An 18,910-nucleotide genomic window follows, 5' to 3' on the forward strand; every position below is an offset into this window, starting at 1 on the left:
TAAAGTAGTGTGATGATCTGAACGCCATGAACAGCCAAGTGTTTAAACAGGAACTCAGGCCTTTCACTGAATCATTCCTACACTCCACTGATGCTGCTGCTGCTGCTGCCATTTCCGCATTCTGTAATAACAACGCTTCATACCGAGACATGATGAAGCCCTTCCTTTCTGCACATATTGTAAACAGTGGAGGAAGAGAAAGAAAGAAACACAAAAGTTTTTTATTGCATTCTCAGCGTTAAAACATCTGAGACAAAGCCACAGAGAATTTCTGTCCGTTGCTGAACGGCAATAAAAACAATCAACTGTGTAATACGTGTGGATTGCACGCAGGAGTCAAGCTTAATGAGACGGACATGAGAGAGATGTTGTTGAGACGGAACAGATTTAAATGTCAAAGCGTTTTATTCATGCAAGAAAGGAAGACCCCCCCCCCAAAAAAAAAAAAAAAAACAAGCTTTATTGGGAAGAGTGGGAAGTTATAGTTGAAAAAACCCAGTCCACTTCAGTGTAAGTTTTTCAAGTGTATAATACACTGTACCTTTCTGCCATTTGGCAGACTCCCTTATCCAGAGCGACTTAGATTTTATCTCATTTTATACAACTGAGCAATTGTGGGTTAAGAGCCTTGACAGGGGCCCAGCAGTGGCAGCTTGGACCTGGGCTTCGACCTCACAACCCTCTGATCATTCGTCCTACACCTTAACATCTAAGTTCAGACTAATAATGAATAATGACTTATATACAGTACTAATATGTACTATTAATGACGACTAATAAAGAAGCTTGCATTTAAAGGGGATGTGGAAGCTTAGTGATTAAGGTGTTGGATTACTGATTGTAAGGTTGTGAGTTGGAATCCCAGGTCCACCAAGCTGCCTCTGTTGGGCCCCTGAGCAAGGCCCTTAACCCTCAATTGCTCACTTGTATAAAACAAAAAAATGAGACAAATTACAAGCATCTAATGTCTAACAGGATCTTCAGATGAAATTTTTTTAAGCAATTTTTCGAAATTCCCGCAGATTTGGGCCAAGACATGTTGTGTGGCTTCATAACAGCCCTGTTTGATTTATGTGCACTGAACATGAGTGTAACTATCATACAAAGTAATTGCACATGTGTCTTCACTGGTAGGAGATAAGAAGCATCCTGTGCTTGCGATTTCATCAATTCAAGTAGTTTTCTGCAAATAAAGCAAAACAATTCCTCAAGTTTTGATAAAAGCTACTGCACAGTCAAGCATTTTTGGCTGCAACAACCACAGAAAACTTCACTAAATCCAGGAGGGACTGAATAAAGCTTTAAACATTAGTGTGTAATGCAAACATTGGCATTTTTTGGAGTAAAAATGTATGCAATTAATTGTAGATAAATAAAAAATGAAATTGTAAAAGTTTCCTTTCCTGTCCAACCAGCCAGATCCAGAGATCCTGAGGAAGTTAATGAGAAGAAAATTTCTTGTGGAATATTATAAAATGATTTATTCCATTCATTTTTCTTCAGCAGGTCAAGATCGAAGCAGATCCTGGGTGCTGTAGAGTTCTCAAAGCTGTAAAGAGCTTCTTTATAATATTCAGGGCAAAGAAACTCCACATATATGCAAGTTCTTTAATAGGATTCAGTCTGTTCACTCGATTGCTTCTTCTCCCTGCCCATCTGACTTGTGTTACGCTGCATATTTGATAGATATTCATCATGCACAGACAGGATGATACCTTGCAAATCATTCTAGAGAAAACTGATTGAAAAAATGCAGATGTGCAGGTCCATCCGACTGTCTCTCTAGACGACCTTTCCAGTTTGGAAATCCCTGACCTACGGGATGGGATCGGAAAGAATATACAGGCTTGTTGTCTCTGTTTTGGATCTTTCCACCATCCGCAACATCTGTAAATCATCGGCTAGGGGGAAGTCAAGAGGAGAAGGAGGAAATAATCCCCATCCTCTATCAATGGGCCATTTCAAACACGCTCTGTCTGTTAAACATTGGCATGCTGTGGCAAACTGAGGCCAGACCCCATCTCTGTAACGGTGGAAGTTGGATTAAATGGTTTGTTCTCTGATCTGCACTGGTGCAATGAGTGTCAGGAACAGAAACAGCGCAGAACAGGTCTGTTTGGGCAAAATCTGGCTCATTGCTTGGCTGAACAGTTACGTAAATCACCATTAGCATGCAAAAGACACTTTCCATTCTGACCACAACAAATTGCTTTCGGCCTGTTTCTTTTTCATCAGGTTTAGCTGCAAGCATGGCTTTGTGTCTGGATGGCCTGGTTTTTATCCAGTACTGCATGGTGAATATGTGAAAATGTGACTTCATACTAATCATCATCATCATGGTCATATTTAGCATCAATCAAGGAATGATATAAATGCAAGCATTGAGAGCAAAACAAGTTTCGTATTCTTATTAACTTGATGTTGAACAGCTGTGCCATAAAATGTAAGATGTATTATGTTTTCAGTAGATACTCTATTATAATAACTCAGATCCCTGCGTATATGCTGTAGCTACTTTCCAGAATATTCTATAATCTTCCCAGTGTTAATAACTGAAGAGAATGTGGCCTCGGTCACCTCTTATGTATACTCCAGTGAAACAGGAAATCATGTGTGTCCGCTTAAGAGTCCCTAAACATTTACATGGACCTACAATTATATTTATAGCGTTTGGCAGATGCTCGTATCAAGAGCGACTTAGAGAAGTGCTTTTGAAGTCTCTCAGTGAGTATATTGGTACTGGTTCACTGGGTCACAGACTGTCAGTCTAAAACTCTTCAGGGAGGGATTGCAGTTAGAAGAGCATTTTTGTCATTTACTATATCAAGTGTTTCAGGAAGCGGTAGATGTTCACACGTCATGACTTCTGACATCTATGTGAAGTCTATTCCACCACCTTGGTGCCAGAACAGAGAAGATTTGTACATTTCTTGTACCCTGGGAGATGATGGGACCAGGCCAGCAGAGCTAGAGGATCTGATAAGAGCATAATAAAGTAAAATATGAACTTAATAAAGTAAAATAAAAATAGGAATATGCTTGAATTTGGTTTATAAGAATTTTTTGGGTCACTAAAAAGTTTTATTTTATTTTATTTTATTTTATTTTATTTTATTTTATTTTATTTTATTTTATTTTATTTTATTTTATTTTATTTTATTTTATTTTATTTTATTATTATTTGCCATTATTTTAAAACTGCACTGATCTTTTCGGTACACTGCCTTTGGCTTTTAAAGGAAACTAGGAGGTAGGTTGATTTAGGAAAACTTTTCAGGCAGTCTTAGTGATGTTTTTAGCAGAAAATCAGTCTATTAATTAATACGGTCCATTTTATGTAGCAGGTATAAAATATCCTATCCAATGTTGTTAAGTATTTATTCTCACAACACTAGGTCACATTCACAGCTCTACCTAAATGGTGTGTGTTTGTGTGTTGCCACTTGTTAGGCCATTATTAAGCATTAAGTTTATAACTCATCCTTTTCCTTTGTCTTTGGATAATCTGAATAAACTAAAGCAACATGGATGCATGTGTCTTTTAAGGTCGAGCCTCCTAAATCTTGATGATGAAGATGAAGAGGCAGCTCGAGAGAGAAGGAGGCGAGCCCGACAGGAAAGGCTACGCAACATGGAGAACGAGGAGATGAGCAACACTGCCAGAGAAGTTAACAGCACTGACAGGTACAGTGTGGTAAGATTTAACACTGCTAACTGGTACAGTTTCATACAACAATGCTAATAGGTAGTCTCATACAGTGCTAACAGGTACAGTCTCATATACCAGTGCTAATTGGTAAAGCCTCAGACAATCTTAGCAGGTACATATTAGCTTCCTGATGTCTCATACCACAGTCAAAGTCTATTTTTCCCTAATCTGTATGGTGAGAATGTTAACTGAAGCACTTCACCCGTATCTATGATTTTATCCTGCAACATGATTGGCCAGAGCATGAATTAGCATTTGTACTGGTCAAGCTGGTGATTGTTGGTTAACTGTTAATTACAGTATGAAACATTTAGCATATCTCTGATTACTCTATGTTTTATTATGTTTGTAATTTTTTCTTTACCAGTGTAACAGACACAAGATCGTCAGCACTGATAACCACTAGCGAAGATGACCAGGCTCTTCTGGAGCGGCTGGCCAAGCGTGAGGAGCGCAGACAGAGGAGGATGAGGGAAGCTCTGGAGAGACAAAAGGAGTGTGACCCCACCATCACTGATGGGGAAGCCACTGTCACTATCACCACCACCATCAGTGAGGACAGGCCAAGCCGTAGGAGCCGTCTCAGGGATGCAGAAGAGGAAACAACCAAAAATGAGGTTCTGTCCTCAGAGACCAACTCCTGGACAGAGAAGGAAGAAAAGATCCTGGACCAGAATGTTGCTGAGTCAAAGGTGGAGGTTCAGGAGACAGTCCCTGTAAAGGAGGAACCTGCGGCAGAACCAGCATCAGAGGAACCAAAAGACACTGTGGAGAAGAAAGAGGAAGAGGAGGAGAGGCCCTGGAGATCCTACCACAGAGAACAGGTTATTTCCTCAAAGATATATATTTAAAGATTTGCATGAACTGGGAATGTAAATATTGAACACGTCGTAAAAATGTTTTAAGTTGTGGTTTTGCTAACTTTTGATTTTTGATGGAAAGATCATTGAAAGCGTTATGAATAAATGTGTAAATGATTTGCTATATTTTGTAGGAAAAGAATGAAGATCAATCTGTCAGTACAAACAATGTGGCTGAGGAGAAACCAGACACAGGGTTAGACAGTACAGATTTAGAAAAGAAAGAGATTGAAGATGAAAGTTTCTTATCAAAGGAAGAGATTCAGGTCAAGCCTGAACAAGAAGAAGAAAAAGTCGAGGAACCGGAAATATCTAAGACGGAGGAGGAAGAAAAGCCTGTGGAGGAGGAAAAACCGTTAGAGGCTCCATCAGAAACACCTTCTGCTCCAGAGTCACAGGTTCAGGATGAACCTTCTCTGGAGAACGAGGATACAAATGAAACTCTTGAGCCTTCAGTGGAGAAGACAGAAGTGGAGGAACCCCAGAAAGACACATTTGAGCCTCCAGAAGAAAAGAAAGAGGTGGAGAAGAAGGTGGTGGAGAAAGTAAGTCAAGAAGAAGAGAAACCACAAATACAAGAGAGGCCAAAGAGGGAAATAGAGGTGAAGGTTGAAATTCCAAAGCAAAAAGCTGAGGAGAAGCCTCCTGTGAAGGTTAAGGTAGAGGAGAAACAAGTGCCACCAAAGAAGATTGAAGAGAAACAACCAGGTTTGAAGAAGGAGGTTGAAGACAAACCAAAATGGAAGAAGGAGGCAGAAGAAAAATCCAAAGCAAAAATTGAGGACAAAGTTAAACCAAAGGAGGTACTGAGCTTCCAGCTAGGGTTGAAGCTCTGCAGATCACAGACACTGTCACAACATCTGGCTCACGCTTTCTGTATATGCAGCGTTCACAGCCTCACATATTCACTCACCTTCTTCAAGTTCTAAGGAAAAATCCACCCTGAAACACATGAAATACTTTTACATTGAGATGTTTCTGTAGCTCTTCTGGGGCTGTTATGTAACCACTATTAGTCTTAAAAACGTGTAGATCTTGTTATTAACCAATCAGAAGCAGTGTTCAGTATCATATTAAAGAGAAATGTTTAGACACAATGGGGACAGCAGGCAATTTTGCATGATAGCGACCTATAAGCTGATGAATGTATTAGCATGAAAGTTGAGGCTTTGGAAGCAAATGTGTGTGATGAAGAGGGCTAAAGGACCAAAGTGTTGCTGCATCTGTCGCTTTATATACTGTAGAGATGAAGCAAGGGTTAAAACCTAATGGCAGCCACTGTTAGTTGGTAACCAAATGTCATTCTGGGTAAAGGATTAAACCGTTAACCAGAGGGAAGATAGACTATCATGCTAAGATCTTTATAAAATAAAGTCTTTTGTTATTTGGATGCTTAGCGGTTAGCACTTTTGTTTCACACCTCTATGGTCAGGGGCTTGATTTCATGTTCCCTTTGCGTGTTCCCTCTGTGCTTGAGGTTTCCTCTGGGATCTCTGGTTTCCTCCCCCAGTCCCCCATGTGTGGTAGGCTGATTAGCATCTTTAAATTGTCTGTAGTGTGTGAATGATGTGTGAGTGTGTGATTGTGCCTATGTTAGGTTAGCACCCTGTCCAGTTTGTCCCCCACCTTGTGCCCTGAGTCCACTAGGATAGACTCCTGGTTCCTTGTGACACTGTGTAGGATAGGAAAATGGATGGATGGATGGATGGACGGGTGGACGGATGGACGGAAAATTCCTTTTCACAATAGAAGATGGCTTTAATTATATGCAAATTGTTCAGGGTGGATTTCTCCTTTAAGAATGGCTTGCTGAGAGTGCAACTGTGGTGTTTGCTTACCGTGTGATTGTAAAGCAGGAGTTGGGGGTCACAAGAAGGCACACATACACACACACACAGTGTGCCTTCTGCTATGAAAATATGCATCAGGGATATTGCGGTCTTGGTGTAAGCATGCTTTTATCAGGCTTTCTAATCCTAGTGAGGAATGGCAATAATTCAGAAGGTCTGTTATTAGAGAAGAAAGTAAACTAAAGTACCTGAAAGTTCCATAGCCAATTGTTTTGCCAATTCCCGACTGGATTCACATTGTTTTATATTAATCGCATACTAATCTGTGCTTTTTCTACTTGCAGGTTGTGGAGGAAAAACCCAAACCGTTCTTTTTACGTGACAAAGTAAGCTGTGTCTGCTTTGGATCATAGAAAACCATTTACTTCAAATAATTATCATTATGTGAAGTAATAATTGCATTATTGTTTGAAGAATCTTAAACATAAACAATGTTTTTTCCCCTCTGTTTGTTTTGCTGTAACTTGATTTGAGCAGAATGAATCAGTAAGGGAGAAGAATGAGGAGGAAGCCTCTAAGTTCAAGAAACCAGAGAAGCCATTTGGGTATGAGTAACTGGTTCATGTTGATCTGCTCCGAGGGGGAAAAAAAATTCAGATCATGTCACATTTTATTTGTTACAGAATATAAGAAGCTCTTGAAATATGGAACGCCTGATTATGATAAAATGTTGCTTGACTGTTTTAATTGTGTGTGTGTGTGTGTACATGTGTGTGTAGCCGTGCAGGGCTGCGCTCTCCCGAGGTTGAGAAGCCAGACCCTGTGGCAAAGCAGGAGGCCGAGAAGAAGCTGGTGGAATTGAAGCGCCGGAGGAACGAGACGGACGGCGAGGAGTTTGAGAAGATGAAGCAGAAACAGCAGACGGCTGAGGCTGAGCTGGAGGAACTGAAAAAGAAGAGAGAGGAGAGGAGGAAGATTCTGGAGGAAGAGGAGAAGCAGAAAAAACAGAAGGAGGCAGAAAAGAAGGCCAAGGATGAGGTATCTGCTGTAGAGACTTGCTTCAGACGAAAGTCAGTGCCAATAATCAATAGTACTTTTCACTCATGTTGTCTTATTTTCTTTCAGCAAGAGAGGCAGAAGATGAAGGAGGAGATCGAGCGCAGGAGGGCAGAGGCAGCTGAAAAGAAACGGCAGAAAGAGGAATCTGGTGAAGACGGCAAGGCACCATTCAAATGTCTGTCTCCAAAAGGAGCCTCAGCAATGGTGAGCTTTCCCAAAGTAAAAAATAAAAAGTTAAAACACATGGTCATGTGCTGTCATAGTTTGCTTTTATGCAGAGAACTAACGTGAAGTGGAGATGATTTTTTTCTTATAAGAGCGTCCCGAAGCATTCTGTTGTCAACAATGACATTCTAGCAGCTAAATAAACAGGCATGCCTTCACCAGACTCTCTTTTGTTCGGTAAAAAACACTGACTTGTTTCTGCCAAACTGGAACTCTGTCATCTTGAAGACTCATAATGGAAACCTGACTGTTACTGTCACTCTATCTGACACTAGAGACTCCTTTCATTTTTAGTGTTAAAAAGAGTATATAGAATGTTGGCTCTCTGTGTTTGATGAATAACAGAACCAATGATGAATTAAAACAAACTCATTCGTTCATTTAAACCTGTGATTTGACTTACTGACCAATTAGGATCAAGAGTGTTTTTAGTATTTATTTGTATTAGGTATAAAACATATTTACACATGCACTTTCAGGACATTAGTAAGGACAGCACAAGGTCCAGTTTAAAACCAGATGAAATGTTCGAACGTGAAAAAGTCCGATTTTCATTTGACTCCCCTCGTATTTCTCACTGGTTTGTACAGATTGGCGCGAAAGCAGAATTTCTGAGCAAGTCAGCCCAAAAAACGTAAGCTACATGATTTTAACCTTATAATTTGCTTCAATAGCTGAATACATAATATCTGGCGTCCTTAGAGACACTGATATTCAGCGTCTGACATTTTGTTCTGGAAAATTCTTTTCAGACCGGTGAAGGTGCCCCACACACCAATGGTGTGTAAGATAGGTAACAGGCTGGAGCAGTACACCTCAGCTGTCCAGGTAGCAGTAAAATCCTTAAACACATGTTTATATGACTGACTCCTCGTAGACCCTTTGCATATAATTTTGGTATTTGACATGTCGATTGTCCAGACTAAAGACGCAAAGTCACCTAAGTCTCCTAAGGACCTTCCTGTGGCAGAAGGAATGCGCAGCATCAAGAGCATGTGGGAAAAGGGTAACGTGCAGAACCCTGCAGCTCCCGGACCTGCCCCTGCCGGTCCTGCCTCTGTCACCAAGGTATTCGACCCAGCGTGCTTAAAATACTGTACTTATAAAGTCTAATATCTGCTGATCTGTCAGTGTTAACCTTTCTACACAGGAAACAGCTGGATTGAACACAGGAGTGGCAGGTCGCATCAGCAGCTGGAAGACCAAAACTCCAGAAACGAAGACTCCTGAACCCAAGCCAGCAGAAACAAAGACCCCCGAAACGAAGGGCGTGAAACCTGCTGAGACCAAGACACCGGAAGCTAAGAGCGTGAAACCTGCTGAGACCAAGACGATCGAGACCAAGCCACCGGAAACTAAGAGCGTGAAACCTGCTGAGACGAAGACGATCGAGACCAAGCCACCGGAAACAAAGGGCGTGAAACCAGCAGAGACGAAGAAGACAGAGTCAAAGACCCCTGATCTGAAGAGCCTGAAACCCAGTGAGACAAAGCCGACTGAGAAAAAGGCCCCAGAGATGAAGACTCCAGCGCTAGGAAAACCTGCAGGAGGCAAACCTGTGAGTAGTATTTTTTACTCACTTACTGTTTGGTCTGTGTTGAGTTTTCTCTTGTGTGGGTCTCTGGTTTCCTCCAACTGCCCAAAAGGTGAGATGGATTGGATATGGTGAATTAATCGAGTGTGTATGTGAATGTGTGTGTGTGTGGGTTCCCTGCTATGAAGAAAAAACATTTGTATGAGACTAAATAGGAGATCCATTAGCATTTATCATGGTTCCGTATCACCACCTGGTGGGCATGATGAAAGCCTAGTCCTCTGAGAACCAGAAGAGCTTTTAACCATCTTTAATATGGGCAAGTATTTTCTTCTCTAAATACCTGAGAAGAGTTCAAGCCCAAGTGCAGTGCACTAAAATGAATGAAGATAGATGATAGTGTGTGTGGAAGTCAGTCACGGGTCAGAAACTTGGAGTGTTTCCCCGCGCCGTGGTCCTGTGGCAGCGATCCAACCTTTCTTCTAGTAGTGTCTCCCTCCATAGCTATAAGTCACACTCGGGTGCTGTTTATTTTAAGCTGCTCTAATCAGATGCGGGATCAGACCTGAAGAGGCTGCAACTTCTCAATTATCAGAAGCTGAGGAATGAACTTATAGACTGGAGTATCTGTCGTCTTTTAGGACAACAGCACTGCTCACAATGACACAGAGTCTGGACACACTGTACATCCCCATCAGGACATATGTGCTCTGAATGAGCTGCATGAAATATACTCTATAAGAAAATATAAACCTTATATTCTCCAGGGAAAAATTCCTTTTAAATAACCCTGATATCAATCAGCTTATCTCTAGATGCTACGTTTAGCTGAAATTGCAATGAAATTCAATGAAGGGATAGACTGAGAACCAGCTAAGGCTTATCGGCTGTTGTTTTTAACCCATATAGCTTTTCAATTTAAGGAGTATATGGCGTATAAACCTATGTTGCCCTCCTGACATGAACTTTTTAACCGATGGGCTACATAATGCAGCAGGACCCTCTAATGGCATATACATGTATTACACTGCAACTCTCAGTCCTGAGTAGGAGAAGCTGCTGCCACATGTGGAACAAAAATAAATAAATAAATAAATAAATGTATGACAAAATAAAATGTGCACATCAGGAAATAATAACACATAGACATTAACACCCCAGTGTGAGATATATTAATCTTATAACATCGGTTCATTACTATCATGACTCAATAAAAAGTATTTAAAAAAACAATATTAATAAAAAATTATTTACATTTATCGGAATCAACTCAAATATTCAATTTTATTTTATTTGTTTTAATAAAGCACATTTTTGTATTTTTTAAGTTAAGTTAATGTAACTCTGTATGCTGTTGAATATTTGTGAATATTTGTTTTCCAGCACACACAACTATAAACCAAACCCCAACATAGGATATATTACACAGAAATAAATAAATAACTTATCTTGTATTCCTTAAATCTTTTTTGCTATATTTTGTTAAATTGTGTTATATTTTGTTATTTGTTATATTTTTGTACCCTTAAATCTGGGTATTTAGTATTTTTTTGTTACATTCCTTCTTATTTTATCTATTACCTGTGCTTGTGGATACTGCTGGAAGCTGTAAATTTCCCTTTGGGATGAATAATGTATCCATCCATCCATCCATTAAATATGTAATCCTTGTGCTGTGAAGCAGTAAAGCAGTTTATAATACAGGGCTCCGAAGTTTCATGTACACAATACTGGCTACTTTTAGTTCATGGGGTTTTGAATGGATCATAGCCATTGCTCAGTTTATTTGCGATCACGGAAATATATGCAAAATCAAGCAAACTGATGTTCAGAGCTGCGTGCGATTTTTCAGAATTACCACAGATTTGAGTCACGTAACATTATTTCCTGATTCAGTAAGAACCGTAATTTATTCACACATCCTGTGTAATTGCATATGCATCATTATGAAAGCTTTACATGTTATAATTATTAATATACGCTCCTTCGCGGAAAGTATTAGCGACAGACTTGAAATCAGATGCTGATAGAACAACTTACTGCGTGTTCTCTCGGTAGGAACCAAAGCCCAGTGATGTGTCTAAAACCCGTGGCCTGTGGGAAACCAAGGGCTCCACCCCCTCTAAGGTAAGCCCAGCTGTTCACATGTGTACCCGAGTGCATGCTCCACAGTCATATACAAAAATGGAGATCCCATTTTTGGTTTCTGTCTGCGTTTCTTTTAACACTGATTCCTTTTGATGCACTTAGCATTGACACAAAGCCTGGAGGAAAGGCTAATACCGTAAGTATTTCCAGCAGGAGTGTGGAATCTACACTGCATCAGTTCACTTTATAGGAGTTTATTAATTATAGAAAGCATAAAAGTGGAAGCACTTCTACAGTTAGAGCATTAGGTTTATATATTTAGAGATTTCTGGTGCTTAAATAGACACAAGCATCAACACAATTTACGCAGTTAGCAATGATATGAACTAAAATATAATATATATTAAATATTAAGGAAATGTATTATATCTTAATTAAGACTAGGTTACAACATCACACAGTGCTGTGCCGGTGCTTCCTGCTTCTTCAGCCCACACAGACGTTTCCCTGTTTTATTATCACCAAAGATGAATAAATCATCATTAAACCAACATTATAGACATCGTTCATTAATGGCTCCAAGTTCCAGGTCATCAGGCTACAGGGAAATACACACAGATACAGATTAATAATCACACACATGCACTATTACACACAAGCATGTCTGCTCTGTGCTTTGTGGTGCGCTGTCACAGTGCTTGCTGTTGTGTTGAAAGAAGTATTGTGTGTTCATTTCTTTCATTCATCCTGTAATGATGGAGCAGAGTTGCTTCAGTGCTGTGGTCATCACGAGCATTTCTTCAAACTTGTACAGTATATTGTGACACTTATTTTTTGTATTTTATTAATTCAAGGTGTTTGGACTTAAGACAACGCCGTTTACAAATGGTAAGTATAACTAAAAAGTTATGAATATATATATATATATATATATATATATATAGTTCTATTCACTATACTTCCTGTTCACTCTATTACTCACATTTAGCTCTTAGACATTGAGGTTCCATGTTGTATTTTGTTTTGTCAATGAGGTGCTACCATCCCAGCATCTAAACACCAATCAGGCATAACATTATGACCACCTGCCTAATATTGGGGGGGCAGTGGTGGCTCAAGTGGTTAAGGCTCTGGGTCGTTGATCAGGGGTTCAAGCCCCAGCACCGCCAAGTTGCCACTGTTGGGCCCTTGAGCAAGGCCCTTAACCCTCTCTGCTCCAGGGGCGCCGTATCATGGCTGACCCTGCGCTCTGACCCCAACCTCCAAGGATGGGATATGCGAAGAAAGAATTTCACTGTGCTGTAATGTATATGTGACAAATAAAGGCTGTTTTGTTCGTTCGTTTGTGCTGGTCCCCCTTTTGCTGCCAAAACAGCCCTGATCCGTCATGCACTGTGTATTCTGACCCTTTTCTATCAGATCCAGCATTAACTTCTTTGCAATTTGAGCAACAGTAGCTCGTCTGTTGGATCGGATCACATGGGCCGGCCTTCGCTCCACACATGCATCCGTACTGACCACTGCAAACCGGGAACACCCCACAAGAGCTGCAGTTTTGGAGATGCTCTGATCCAGTGGTCTAGCCATCAGCCCTCGTCAAACTCGCTCAAATCCTCACGCTTGCCCATTTAGAAGCGGTCTCGACTCTGACTCTGACCTGTGGTGTCACATGACCTGCACTGCATAGTGAAACATTTCTGGCTCTTTTGTGCTGTAACACATTAATACCCATCTCTTATGTCTTCATTACCTCGTTTACTCAGATTTTCAACTCTTAAAAGAATGCTGTAAGTCGTTATCATGCTATAGCCCCTTTTCAAGGATTTAGTCCTAACCAAGTTTACAGATTTTTTTTGTCATTTCAACCATATATAGCTGACGCAGTACACAGTGAAATGAAACAACCTTTCTCCAGGAACCCTGGTGCTACATTTGGAGCATCAGATCCACCGGAGCAAGATAGCAACAAAGCGTCTGGAGCATGTTTGACAGACAGCACGCACTCCTGTCTATGTAAATCTTGCTGTCCTGCTCCGAATGCCACACAGCTCCAGCTATATTTACAGACATGACCTTGCCTTCTGGCCTATATGGAACATAGCAGGCCAGTGGCAGGTCGAGCAGCGTAACACTGCTGCAGCCGGTGACGCATCACATTCCCCACTGCAGCTGTCCTAATGCTGCATTACAGACAGGTGCATCATGGCTGTGATCGGATGAGATGTACAGTATACTCCTCAATGGAATTAACATCACGGAGTAGAAATAATGACGCTGGTCCATTGCCTCACAGTGATCGCCGATCACATTTTTTAGGCGTCATCACAAGATAGTGTAGGTGAGATATTTCGAAATAGTAATGAGCTAATCCTGTGCTCTGTCCATCACACTGGCCTTGACCTGTGAGACCTCTGACCTCACATAGGTTGACGACAGGCATTGTCATGAACCAATGGCAAGGTGCCTTTGTTACTTGATCTGAGTGTACTCTCATTGCATGTATGTAACATTTTCCTCTTTATCTGTTCTGCAGGTACAAGGAAGTAAACACCGAAGCCAACAACGAGTTTTCGAAAGACAAGTCAAGATCGCTGCATACTGCATACTTTTTATACTTTAATGTCCTCCAGTTGTGTATAAAATCCAATTATATAACGCTTGGGAATAATTACAAAAAGTCATATCATAACAAAAGCATAATCGCCTGTATCTGAGATCCTGGTCATTTAATGTGTCTTGTATCTGGATTTTATTCTGTTTTTATCTTAATCACGTGTATTTACACTCGACAGTGCCAGAAATCTGAGAAAGCTGCATTGTAAGGAAATCAGTGTAACATCTGAGCACCAGGTGCTTCCAAAGTCTTCACCGTCCCAGTGTTCTTCCAAAAGGGTCTTAAATGGTTATTTTGAAAAGTTTGATGAAAAGTGAAACCCTTTTAGAGCCTGCAGACGCTCCATACTGACATAATGAAAAGGGCAAGTTATACAGGAAAGCTTTATAACGAAATAATGGGAGGGGTTTGGGGTTTTCTGTGGCTTGTAGAGTCACATGGATATGTGAGGCAGTCTGGGGAAAACTCATGAATTACACCAACTTTTATTATTTTAAAGAACAACAAATTGATCCATTTGTAGTTATTCAGTATTTAGTGTAGTGGATTGTCTGTAAGCAACTTAACAATCATTCCCTCATCACCCTCAACTCTCATATCTCTCTTCCTCTCTCTCTCTCTCTCTCTCTCTCTCTCTCTCTCTCACCTGACTGTTACAAAGCACTGCCACTGGAGACTCCTTCCATAAATGTTCAATAAACATTTGTTGAAAATTGAGCCCAAAAACATACAACCTGTGAGGTTTTGACTAAAATAGGTTTTTAATGCGGAATTGAAATTATATTGCAAAGCAATAATCTTGAAAGTTTGCGGTAAAAGGAGTCAGTTTGCCTAAAGATGTCTAAAACCTTTGGGTCATTTCATCACACAGTAAAAGTCATGCTTTAATCAAAGCCACTGGATAATAGTCTAATTATCTACAGTAATAAATCTCACCAGGTGAAGGGTTTTCCCAAGCAGCCACACTTCTTCTTTTCTCAGATTTTGTTTGCAGTCGTAATTGGATTTGAACGTTATTAAATATGTCTTCTGCCCTTTTCTGCTTGTGCCTCCATGTGAACAATCGCCCTCCTTTTATTATTCTGTGTTTTATTTTATTTTAGTAAATTCAGCTGAAAAAATAAGCGTCCATGCTCATCATGAATCATGAGTCAATAGAGCATTTGTTACAGAACATCATGATTGTTGTACCTGCATAGTGAAGAGAGTGATGTCCAGTTTCAATTTTTTTCCTAATTCACTGCATGGCAAAGCACAGCTATAATACCAGCTTATGTGTAAGTGTAGCATTCGGAGTATTTAATACGATGCTGCCGTACTAGCCACTTTAAAGGGTTGAACGATTCCTTTTATTTTTTTCTTCCACAGAATAGTTTGTTATCAGGATGCTACAATGTCTTCATGGTCATCATGCTTTATCAGCTCACGTCACATATATAAACCACCTCTGAGTAGCGAAATATAGCAAACAGGCTTCACAAACACTGCAGATTACAATCTCTGCCTTATTCAATCCGATTCCTAATATAGAAACGAGTGTCCTTGAGTGTCCTGGCTGTATCGTGTACCAAAGTGTAACGAATAAATTCAATTAATAATATTCTCATCCCATGCTGTCTTTTGTCTTCATTTGATTTGTGTCGTATCACTTGTCCTTCCAGCTATTGTACACTTGAGATCTGAACTTCAGGGCTATAATAGAGGAGGAGACATGAATCCTAACCATTCTGACAGATAGGATTTCAAAGCAGGGGCAGGAGGGGAAAAAAAAAAGGTCAGACAAGCAGAATGTGAGGTTTTAGAATTTCTTTGACTCGTGTTTGGAAGTCCTGTGCTGTCTAACAATAGACCAAGGCCTTCAGCTCACACCAATGTGGAAAGGCCTCGTGATCACATGGTGTGCAGTGTGTTAACTTTGACGGCCTGTCTCGACAACACACTCCAAAGCAGAGCCGCTCCTCCTCTGGAAGCTTGGTAAGCCCAACTCCACTCCACATCATTAACTCTACCTTTCAGCATCATGTTATTATATGCTCTTATACAGTTCAAATGATTTTCTGTTCAATTCGGGTTTCGATTTCTGCAATAGATTTATTTTTAAACGTTTGTGTGCTTTTTGACCTTTCTTGACTTTGTAATGAATTGTTCTCACACACTTTTGTAAAAAGAAAAAATCTTCTGTACGGTTATTTATGTGAATCTGAGCGAATCTAAGCATATTTACTGTTGTGATGTATTTAAGGTAATTACACACAGACATGGCTGACACTGAGGACGTTATGGAAGAGGAGACCCAGTGAGTAGCTCATCATTTAACACTTTTAAAAACATATCCAGGTTCTTGAGATATTTTTAATTATTTTTAATTTTTAAAAAATTACCTACCATTTATTTTCCATTTATAATATCATTGTCTATGTGTAGGAATAAAATGGAATTAAAAAAATAAATTTTTTAAATCTTGCCATGTTTTTAAAATTATAAAAATATATAATTTTGGGAATAAAATCTAGCAACATCTGTATTGACATCGCTTAGTAATTCACAGCAATCTGACAATATATATATATATATATATTTAGTTTCATTTGGTTTTTAGTTTAGTTGTATTTCTTTCATGTTGAACGTTTGTAAAGATTAAAATAAATATGCTGCATTGAAAATTCTCAAGAGCAACAGAAATAGCGATGATTTATTTTTAATTAGAGACTCAGTGACTTGAAGGTCAAAAGGATGCATGTGATCACTGTGGAGAGAAAACATGGAGATGGCTTCAGGACTGCAGCTGATCTGAAACAACTTTGCTCTCAAGTCTCCATCAGTGAGCAGCTGATAACTTCAGCGAAACAGACTTCATGTTAAATCTAGAAGGAATTTCCTGGTGACACTTTTTGACCTTATAGTAAAGAGTTATAGGAGGGACATGATTATTTTATTAAGTGCTATACACTCTCAGAAAGAGAATACTGTACCTTTTAAGGTACAAGTCGCTGTCGCTGGGGTCAAAGCTTCTTTGACTTTGGTACCCTAAACGGTACCTCTAGTAATACCTTTATAACTCATTCTGGGAACATAATTGTACCTTATTGACCTATTGTGTACCTTTAAAGGTACCATTATATTTTTTGTTCCCCTAGGAACAAAATTGTACCTCCGCAAATTGAATTAAAGGTGATTTAGAGTTTAGGTATTTCTTAAAAACAGCCTTAAACTGACTCTCATTAAGTGTGGACACTATTCTTGAGAGTATTCAAGCATTTCAAGGTTTTTCTCAATAAAAAAATAAATAAATAAATAAAATAAAATAAAATAAAATAAAATAAAATAAAATAAAATAAAATAAAATAAAATAAAATAAAATTATTATTATTATTTGTGTAAAATCAAAAGAATGTATGCAAATATTAACTAATAGATGTATATCATTCCCTTGTGTTTTTTTTAACAGGGAAGAAGGTATGTCTTCACTTCATTTACTTGGCTCTAGTCATTAACAGTAAAATTGTTTGCATGTGAGAATTGTGCCTTTGTGTCATTATTCTTATATAAACCTGACGTCCAGTCCTCCTGCATGTCAGCACACCCTCCAATCTGGCATGAAGCACCTCAGCTATTCAGACTACTGATCTAATGTTTCTCATGAACTTGTATGTTTTTTTCTCTGCACAATTATAGTGGACGACTCAAAATCCAAACCCAAGTGAGTTGGTTGTTACACTTTTATCCAGTACAAGGTGCAGCGTCTGAACACGTTCATTCACGTGACCTCTGATTTTATAGGTTTATGCAGAACATTCAAGCACCAAAAATTCCTGAGGGGGAAAAAGTAGATTTTGATGTAAGTTTCTGCATTTAGGACGTCCTCCATTGGAAAACCAGGCTAATAAGAACGTAACCAGGTGCTGTGTGTGTGTGTGTGTTTTAGGACATCCACCGTAAACGTCAGGAGAAGGACCTGGCTGAGTTGCAGGCCCTGATCGAGGCTCACTTTGTCCAGAGGAAGAAAGAGGAGGAGGAGCTCATTGCTTTGGTTAACAGGATTGTGAGTGTTTCAAGTTTATAACATTTTACGCATTAAATAAATTAAAAGAATTCACGGGGTTATCTTTATAATTAATCCAAGATTTGTTGTGCTCTATAGTTAGCATAACATTACCCACAATGCTGCTGGAAGGTTGTACCTCTTTTGCCTGTGACTGATGCAGCAGTGCTTTAGTCCTTTAGTCTGTAATCTCTCTGCTCAAGCAGATCAGGTTCCAGTGATACAATCTTTATAGCATCCAGAGTGACTTAGCTTTTCTCCCATTTTTTGTATACATCTGAGCGATTAAGGGCCTTGCTCAGGGGCCCAGTGGTGGCTTGGTGGGCCTGGGGTTTGAACTCAAAACCTTCCAATGATACTGTGGGTTAAGAGCCTTGCTCATGGGCTCATTAGCAGTGCTGGGGCTCAAACCCTGATCAACAACCTAAATCAGAAGTGTCCAATCTTATCCAGAAAGGGCCGGTGTGGGTTTTCATTCCAACCAAGCAGAAGCTACACCCAATTCCAACTGGCTAATCAACCGATCTTGGCTTTCAGTAGACTCAGGTGTGGCTTCTGCTCATTTGGAATGAAAACCTGCGCCCACACCAGCCCTTTGCGGATAAGATTGGACACCCCTGACCTAAATCCTTAACCAATAAATGCTTCAGTTTCTTATTGCGCTTGTTGCTAAGCATCTAGCTGTGACATTTTAACACCACATTGTTTTACACTCTACACGTTTGGCACCTCAGTGTAGGGTTAACACCACAAACCAGCCACAAACCCTGCTTCAGAGTAGGGTTTCATAACCCCTCGTAAAAAGCTAAATTAAAGGCATGAAACTTTCCTCTACCCAGGGGGTTAAAAGCAGGCAACAATAACCCGGGATGACATTGTGTGTGTCGCTGTAAAACTGTAGGAGAAAAAAGAAAGTCTTGTTTTTTTGAGTCAAAAACAAAATCTGACTGATGTTTGAGTCCCTGAAAGTTTTTCCTGCTTTTAAACAC

At 39.7% G+C, this 18,910-nt stretch overlaps 2 protein-coding genes across 3 annotated transcripts in view; both read left to right on the forward strand.

The window, feature by feature from the left end:
• cald1b (caldesmon 1b) overlaps window positions 1-15,485 on the forward strand; it is a 31,944-nt gene extending 16,459 nt beyond the window's left edge. Inside the window, exons 3-17 of one of the 2 annotated variants that reach the window (XR_009205295.1) lie at window positions 3,547-3,684; window positions 4,077-4,533; window positions 4,704-5,372; window positions 6,704-6,745; window positions 6,897-6,964; window positions 7,139-7,397; window positions 7,485-7,622; window positions 8,234-8,277; window positions 8,396-8,471; window positions 8,565-8,711; window positions 8,794-9,201; window positions 11,236-11,304; window positions 11,428-11,461; window positions 12,120-12,153; window positions 13,799-15,485. Coding sequence is in view for 1 of the 2 variants with exons in the window: in XM_058396656.1 (XP_058252639.1) it covers window positions 3,547-3,684; window positions 4,077-4,533; window positions 4,704-5,372; window positions 6,704-6,745; window positions 6,897-6,964; window positions 7,139-7,397; window positions 7,485-7,622; window positions 8,234-8,277; window positions 8,396-8,471; window positions 8,565-8,711; window positions 8,794-9,201; window positions 11,236-11,304; window positions 12,120-12,153; window positions 13,799-13,812 (2,563 nt within the window). In the remaining variant the exon portion in view is untranslated. The remainder of the gene's footprint in view (window positions 1-3,546; window positions 3,685-4,076; window positions 4,534-4,703; window positions 5,373-6,703; window positions 6,746-6,896; window positions 6,965-7,138; window positions 7,398-7,484; window positions 7,623-8,233; window positions 8,278-8,395; window positions 8,472-8,564; window positions 8,712-8,793; window positions 9,202-11,235; window positions 11,305-11,427; window positions 11,462-12,119; window positions 12,154-13,798) is intronic. The other variant, XM_058396656.1, reaches the window with a different exon arrangement.
• A 1,935-nt stretch (window positions 15,486-17,420) lies between these two features.
• The window catches only part of tnnt2d (troponin T2d, cardiac), a 6,000-nt gene continuing 4,510 nt past the window's right edge, over window positions 17,421-18,910 (forward strand). Inside the window, exons 1-3 of the mRNA XM_058396664.1 lie at window positions 17,421-17,579; window positions 17,660-17,717; window positions 17,805-17,921. Of these exons, the coding sequence (XP_058252647.1) occupies window positions 17,664-17,717; window positions 17,805-17,921 (171 nt within the window). The 5' untranslated portion in view covers window positions 17,421-17,579; window positions 17,660-17,663. The remainder of the gene's footprint in view (window positions 17,580-17,659; window positions 17,718-17,804; window positions 17,922-18,910) is intronic.

Source organism: Hemibagrus wyckioides, linkage group LG08, assembly GCF_019097595.1.
Source record: "Hemibagrus wyckioides isolate EC202008001 linkage group LG08, SWU_Hwy_1.0, whole genome shotgun sequence".
NCBI lineage: Eukaryota > Metazoa > Chordata > Actinopteri > Siluriformes > Bagridae > Hemibagrus > Hemibagrus wyckioides.